The following is an 8,306-nucleotide window of genomic DNA, read 5'->3' as shown; positions in this document are numbered from 1 at the left end:
AGAGTGAATGTTGAGAATATTTCTTGTTTATCAGGACTTTCAGACCTTTTGCTCTGCAGTGAAAAATACTCTTTACAAAGCAGTAGTAAAGTAAAATTAAGGGTTTTATACATTTTCATTACATTCTCCTTACAACTCCTTACACACACATAGTTGGCACATGGATAAACTGTAAATGTGTCACCCTGCAAATACTATTGACACATGGATGGTCAAAGCTGAGTAAGTAAGAACTTCTGACTTCCAAGCTTTCCAGGTGCCAACTTAAACAAAAACCATGGCCTACCATGACAAACTGATGTTTCTTAGGCAAGTGTACAAACAGTTCAACACTTTGTGAAGAGAAGATAACTCAGAGATTGTTTACAGCTACCTACTAATCTAGGCAAAATATTTTGGCATCAATTTAAAGTGGACCTATCATGCTATATTTCAATAATATAGGACCATACCTATATAAGGCATATTTATACTTTTTATTTTTCAAAATACCAAACAGATCATGCATTTTAGCCATTCCTCATTTCGCTCAATTTAACACTGTCTTTGCATGGGCTGATTCTGTGAGAACAGCACCATCTAAAGGCCTGGCATATGTACTACAGCGTCTCCAGCGCTTTCGAACGGCAATGTCCGTGGCTGTCTCCTCCTGATTGGTGGAGTTGGCCCAATAGCCGTAGCACCACTTCTGTGACGTCAAAGAACTGTTCAAATCTGGATCAGTCTGTTGCAGCCCCTTTTTAAGAGATTTGGGTATGGAGGAAAATACAGAGGGTTGTGTTTTCTGACACTTGGTGAGTTCCCTGACACACCGGGGACACATATTCATGTATAAAAGATGTACAAAAGTGCATTTTGCACGATGATATAAATAGCATAATATATAGTGTCAAGGCAGTGTGACTAACTACCATTACGAATCATGTGACCTGGATGACTGAGAGTATGTACATATAAGAGTACCAGTGTAAGTCTGTGCAACACTCTTATATTGATCCCAGTAGATTAAAATACCATAAAGCATTACACACTGTACTTACCATTGCATAACAAAGCAAGGTGCATTCCTGTAACTAAAATGTTATTTGAGATATTTTGCCAACAACTCGACACTTCTTATTGACATTGTATGAGAACTTTTTGTTTAATCAAGTACAAGAAGACTCAATACTTGTGGATATACAGTTTAAGCCCCTATAGGAGAGTTTTCTTTAGGGCCTGTTGTGAAGTATGTGCTTTTAACTCTTAGGGCTATATCTCCTTGACTGGCCTCTTTACTGCTCTTTCTGAATGGGCGGATAGTGTAATAGATTCTCTCCAGTGACATGTGGATGGTGTGAGAGAGAATGGGCAGCAGGTTCACGGTGGCACAGTGAAAGTGGGCTGGGGGAGGGACTGAAAGAGGGCTGGCAGATGGGTGACACAGGCTTGGTGAAAGGACATCTGGCACCTTAACTTCCCAGCAGAAAAACAGGATCGAGAGAATAGGACCAATTCATGTAGAACCACATGTCTGTAAAACAACATATCTTCAGCTCGATGTTGACAACAGTCACACACCTCCTGTTTTGAATGAAAAAACAATGCAGGTGTCTGTTGGCGAGGACACTTAGGTGAGGCAGAGGCTAAATCATGTTGTTTATCTGAAGTGCTGATAGAGACAGCTGGGAGATTGTGTGTGTGTGTGTGTGTGTGTGTGTGTGTGTGTGTGTGTGTGTGTGTGTGTGTGTGTACAGTATCGACTTGCATGAGACCAGCCAACACCCACCCAAAGATAACCTTTTCTGCAGCCTTCACCTTCTTTTATTCTTTAACAAACCTTATTTTTATTTATAATTGAGTTGCCGTGTTTAAAGCCTTGCAGCCATTTCACTACCAAAACATCAAAGATATCCAGGTAATAGCCCACCTTAATAACAATAAGTCTAACTGAAAGGAACTGCATCGAATACAGGGCAGACCAACATAGTGTGTGTGAGGACAGTATGGGTCTTTTATTAATAAGGATGCACCAAAGCAAAACTCCTCTTTTGATGCCAATACCTTGACTCTGCAGATACATCATCTGTGTTATACACACCTCTTTCTATCTTACTGTGCAATACAGAAATACATATTTGCCCTGTTTTTTCTCAATTAAAAGCATGTCAAATTCCGCTTCTTTTTACTGGTCTATACAGTTGTTCAAAAGTAAATCCCTTTCTTCCTGTGCAAAGTAACAATAATATAACTTGTATGACTTTAAGGGATGAGTATTTCCCAATGTCTCAAACCAAACAAATAAAACTAGTTTAAACCTTACATCATGATTCTATAGTCTAACACACGGGTAATTGGATGTAATATGAGGTTAGCAATTACCGCTATTAAATCTGTTATTAAATGTTAAACGTCACCGACAGAGGTGGTTGATTTTTTTTACTGTAATTAATGAGGGTTGGTCACATCAAGAGTGCCTTTCACCTAAAAAGTGAATTGTTGAGCACATTTTAAATCCTTACAGGAGAAAAAGAAATTGCATTTGGAAACAGCTCAATTGAATATTTTTGGTGCTGGTCGTTAAAAGCTCATGATCCTTCATAGAACATACTTTCACAAATGTCTCTGGATGAGGCATGTGGCTGAGTCAGAGGCCGACACTCCCAAACAAACCTGTCTTACTGGCCGATGAGCGGTTATGTGCAGACTGAGAGCAGCATGTACAGAACATCTGGAAACACAGACGCAGCATTCACTGTTGATACTTGGTATGGATGCTCTTCTTCACATCATGCTAAGATAAACTTACACATGTCAATGAACACACTTGTGTATTAGACATCTAGAAGAGCAGAGCTCAAACCCATGGCAATGGCATGTTGACGATGGAAACCTGGCCCTCTGAATGATTCTGAATGCAAATAGTTTCAATTTCCTGCTAAGTAAAAAGGCTGTGGCTGGCAGCAGTGAGTGTGTGCGCGTGTGTGTGCGTGCGTGCGTGTGTATCCTCAGCTTAAGGAGTCCGGAATAACGGGGAAGGCCATGTGGAAGAACTAAATTGTCCCAGTCAAGCATTAATGAATACTAAACTCAACCTTGAATGGAACCTTCCTATCTGAGCTTTCCATCTTGAAGATTTCCGTTTACGTTACTGTCTTTGTATAAAAAAAAAAGTACTTTTTCGGTTAAAATAGAGCCGATTACATTTTTATTCTAAGCATTGTCATATTAACGTCAGCATCCAAATGGCGGTAACTTTTCAAATATACATCTTTAGATTAACATAAATATATACAATAAAGCACTTTAAGGTAAACAATTATTGATTAACGTATCTGTTTAGATTTAAAAATGTAGATGTTAATCATTTGCTATGTGGAACAGGCATTGTAATCCTTGCACAGACACTTGGCCAACAAAGCTGATTCTGATTTCATGATAGTATGATGGTTATGATAGTGATTCCTTTGTTAAAGTAGTTCCTCCCTTTTGCAGGACATTCAGACTTCCTGTACTCCACAAACCAGATTAGCAGGAACTGAAACATCTGCAAAGTAATAGAAAAACAAAACTGCTTCAGAAACAGTAGAATGTATGGTCACAAGCAACATCTTTAAATTCGGGTCTGTGCACTGAACAACCTCGGAAAAAAAAAAATTGGCCCAGGAATTAGAATGTATATCTTTACAGAACACGGGTTGAGGGTAAACTATAGAAAGAAATGTGTTGATACCTATTTTGCTAGGCTTTGGGAGATTCAGGTTGTTCATGATGTTCACAAACTCATCCACGCTTTTGGTCAAGCGCGGGTTGAACCTGCGCTCTTCACCGACCGTAGACGCCGTCTGACCTGATACACAAAGACAAAAACCGCCCAATTCATCAGCATATTGAACCGTCGGATATTAGCTCATTAATCAGTATGCATTGAATATCATTTTTGAAATGAATATAATATACATAATACAACATATAAATCACCTATTCAATTACTATATTTTCATAGGTTGGGCTATTTAGCTGTATTTAGAGTCACTAAAAGTAGCCTCCCATTTACCGGGTGAAACATTAAAGTGATGGACTCTTGAAATGGGCTTTTCTACATAATGATTAACTTTAATTGTTGTATTTGAAGTAGATTGATATTAATACTTCTATACCTTTGAATTAAATGTATAGATGTTTTCAAGGGGAGTATTATGAGGTTGATGGAAGCCTGAGGAGCTATGGATTAGTACCTCATACAACCCAAATAAATAAATAAATAAATATATTTAAGTAAGACTTTGAATACAAGGCTATAAATAGAATATTTGTACACTGCTCTTATACAAGAAAAATATCAAAAAGCTTCTTCCAACAATGTTAAAAGGTAAATTATTGTCAGGAACGACATGTCTGAACATCTTGACCAATTTGCACTTGTATTTGTACAAACACTCCTGTAACACTGTGTCTATCTGTACTGATTGCTACAGGTTTTAATATACTGGTAAAAGCTTTGAAAAGTGAATGTTCATAACCAGTGACTCTACAGTATGAGATGTGATAAAAACTTCAGTTGTGTGTTTTTCATCTAACCTAAGTAGTCATGTGCTGGGTAGACGAGGCACTGGTCTGGCAGAGTGAAGATCTTCTGATGGACCGATTCATAGAGCTTCTTCGCACAGCCTGAATTAGAAACAACAATTTGCAAAGATAAAAGCAACTCCAAAATAAAACCGTCACAATACTGACCTCTTGTGTTCATCTATAAGTATTACAACAATAACGGCTTTCTCTTTAGACCAGTGTGCAGGGAGAACTATTTGTAAGTGTATGTCTACCCTGCTGAAAGTCCGTCCTGCCACAGCCTCTGATGAGCAGAGCGTCTCCAGTAAAAGCCATGCTCTGATCGCCAGACACCAGCGACATGCAGCCATCAGTGTGTCCTGGTGTGTCTCTCACTGTCAGATACTACAGCGGGAGAGGAGACAAAGGCATGTGAACATTTGCTTACCAAGCCATTTTAAATGAAAAAGTCCAGTTCTTTACAGAGAAACAGATGATACATATCCTAAATACAATATCTACAATACTGATACATATCAAATCAAGATACAAAATACAAAAAAATACGAAACACTACAAGCAATTAATCCTCTTTCAATCTTTTTTGTATTAAGATTGTTTTGCGCTGATTCCATGCAAGCAAAAAAGTAATACGTTCTTCTCACATGTTTTCCAAAGGAGATCTTGTCTCCCTCTGACAGGAGTATGTCTGCTGAGGCACCACTGTATTTGGAGATTGCACTCTTCAGCCCAACCAATCTTTTCTTCATCAGCCCAGTGCTTGTGATGTGGTCGGCATGGCAGTGGGTGTTTACTATTAGAAAAATATTAAAGGCTTCAACAGGGTTTGGAGATCAAATCATGGGTACAAGTCTGCGGCATACATTACTACCTTTAAAGGAGGTTATGTTTTTAGGTTCATTTTGTCAACAGGATTACAGAAAGAAACACTGTCCCGATGTTCATTCAACTTAGCAGAATGGTGATGCATGGGGAAATGCATCACAATTTACAGTTCAGAAGTTTTAACATGAGTAACCCAGATTCTACAGAGTACAAGGTGCCTGGCTTATCCGAGTTTACCGTTTTGGGAAAAGTGAGGTTCACTTTGAGCATCCAGATTGTAGGTGAAGTTATTCCACGTGATAATAACCCTTTTCTTGAGCAAAGTTCCTCCTTACTTTGTGGAATAAGCAAAATGATCTAAAAAACGTTCCCTCGTACCTCAACATACCTCATATGATTATGTTCAGTGTTAATGTATATATTTAAATAATTACATATTAAAAGAGAGGTTTGTTATGCTCAATGACACATATTGAAAATGAGTTGGAATCTATGAAATAACACAATATCTCTTAGCCCAGGCTCAGAAAGTTAAGGTACCTGCCACTTTTACATTGAGTCCCAGTTCATGTATGAGCTTCAGGTCCCTGTCGATAGTCTCCAGTACAGGATCGATGAGGACTGCCTCCTTGGTCTCTGTGTCTGCCAGCAAGTAGGTGTAAGTGCTGCTCTCTGATTCAAACAACTAAAACAGGAAAAGGGTAAGGTTAGGACACAGGAGTGACTCAGCAAATCTTTACAAAGGATGAGTGGTAATGAGGCACGTTCTCCACGTAGTGTGTGCTTGTAGATGTGGGAGATAGCGAGAAAGAACTACAGGAAGAACAGATTATGATGTAAAGTTACTTGTTGACAATGCAAAGTGAGGTTTTAATGTAGTTGGAAAGTTAGAAGTATTGATAGATATATCATTAGTGTTTGGAACTAAATGACACATGTTGTATATTTAAAAAACTAAAAATATCAACTTGACAAAACAATCTTAGTTTGCTTGGTCTAGAATACTTTATTGTACTCACGTTTGTACTGAATATTCACATTTTATTTAACTTTGTTCTTTTAATCCACTATATCTAAGAGAGAAATATTGTTATTTTTGAATCCACTATCATCTATGTTTGTGATGAACTAAACCTTAATGGGTTGAGACAATTATCATGCTTTTTGGGCAACTATTTAAAAACCTTCTCGGATCAGCTTGAGAATGGTTTGTAACAAAGTTGAAAACTGCTCTTTTTTAACCTCACGCAAAGTTTTCAGCGTCATGTGGTTGTCATAGGATAGTGAGGCAGCATCTGACTATTTTATAGATTATTATGCTCAAATTAAAAACTACCCAAAAGCATATAAAGAAGCACATTATCACACAATCAATGTTCACTTTTCATACTTTAAGTGCGTTAGTGATAATACTTCCATAACTTAGGTTTTGAAGGCAGGACTTTTACTTTTACAGGAATATTTCCATTGTGTTTTATTAGTATGTGTACTAATGTGAGGATCTGAATACTTCTTTTAGCACTGTCTGGAGCTTTTGAACGTGTTTTTCGTCATTTTCAATTGAAATATAGATTGTTTGATACAGAGGTGAGCTGCACAAAAAGTAGGTAAGAGGACATTAAGTTGAGATTGATTTGTCAACTAGCTGCATACAAGGTAAATGATTAACAACTCCAAAGGTTATCTCTGCTGTAACTCTCTCTGAATTAGGCTGGACAGCAGGCACACCTTCATTTCCACTGCTGTGTTATTATGTTAGAACCATTGCCATTACATTACAGTACAGGATCAAGTTTGCAACGTTATTGCAACATTTTGAGCACATTAGAAAAGTCAAAGTGAGCTATGTCCCTACAACCCTCCACAGACATGATCGTATAATTTGGCTCCATTTTAATCACAACCCTGAATGCAAAAGGCAGTATCAGCAAGATAATGGAGCTCACAGCGAGCTAACTCCACCTAGCTCCGTTCCTTTAGCTACAAAAACAAACATTGCATTTAAAACCCTAGGCCTACTTGATAAAAAAACAATTTACTGAAGAACAACATTGCAAAGTTATATTTATAATACCCTACTTGTCTGAACAGCAGTCCTTCGGTCAGCGCCATCCTGGAGCAGTATGATCTGCTGGTAGCTTTCAGCGGGTCGGTGACAGCACTCAAGCCGGGACATAAACGCCTAATCTCGGCCGCTGCGTAACTCGAACCCTCGGTGGTTGCTCTGAGGCGGAGGGTGAGAGCCAGAGCCCGTTGGACTGGTTTCGCTCTGCTTATTACCGAGCACATTGTTATTCGCCGGTTATTTTTTTCTGACTGCGTAATCCGATGATTATCTCAAGGAGGACATTCATGTATTTCAAATAATCTGATAGGCTGTGAGGCTGTAGCCACTTTATCCTCGAGCTAATGTCCAATTTCTACCAAGAAAACTCACTGCTCAAAGTCGTTTGAAAGCTTGTCTCTCACCTTGGAAGTAACCCAGAGACAATATTGGTGCTGCATAGTCAATAACTTTTACAGCAGCTGTAACTGGGGCTATAACCAATGTTTGTTGTTACTAAGCAATGTGGGTTAGTCCACTACAGTCCAGCAAATCAACTTCCTCCTCCACACCCAGATTAGATAAAAATTAACTACAGTCTGCAAAGTCAGGTCATGTCGGTCTATTGCAGTGCACAATAATCAGCCATGCATGCTCACAAAGGCATGCACCCACACGCCACTATAGTCGTCTGCAGCGGTGGCCTACGTGACTGTTGGAATACTTTTATCAGGAAGTCTCATAACCCAAAACAAAACTGGTTACGATCACAGTGCAGCAATTAATGCTGTCACCTGACATGACCTGACTGCTGTCAATACCATGGTCACTACCCGATCTGTACTGCGCATGTGCGAGATGGAGAACTCCGGACGGCAACTCAAGA

At 38.9% G+C, this 8,306-nt stretch overlaps 1 protein-coding gene across 1 annotated transcript; it reads right to left on the bottom strand.

The window, feature by feature from the left end:
* Window positions 1-3,164: 3,164 nt before the first annotated feature.
* ethe1 (ETHE1 persulfide dioxygenase) lies at window positions 3,165-8,237 on the bottom strand. Its single transcript, XM_079640101.1, has 7 exons — window positions 7,456-8,237; window positions 5,917-6,061; window positions 5,196-5,344; window positions 4,806-4,935; window positions 4,561-4,650; window positions 3,713-3,829; window positions 3,165-3,526 (listed from the first exon to the last, which is right to left on the bottom strand). The coding sequence occupies exons 1-7, from the start codon at window positions 7,663-7,665 to the stop codon at window positions 3,480-3,482; spliced, it is 888 nt and encodes a 295-aa protein (XP_079496227.1). The 5' UTR covers window positions 7,666-8,237; the 3' UTR covers window positions 3,165-3,479.
* Between the last annotated feature and the right edge of the window lie 69 nt (window positions 8,238-8,306).

The sequence above is a fragment of the Notothenia rossii genome (genome assembly GCF_949606895.1).
Source record: "Notothenia rossii genome assembly, chromosome: 7".
Lineage (NCBI taxonomy): Eukaryota > Metazoa > Chordata > Actinopteri > Perciformes > Nototheniidae > Notothenia > Notothenia rossii.
The sequence above is the reverse complement of the archived record's forward strand: the minus strand, read 5'-3'. Positions and strand labels throughout refer to the sequence as shown.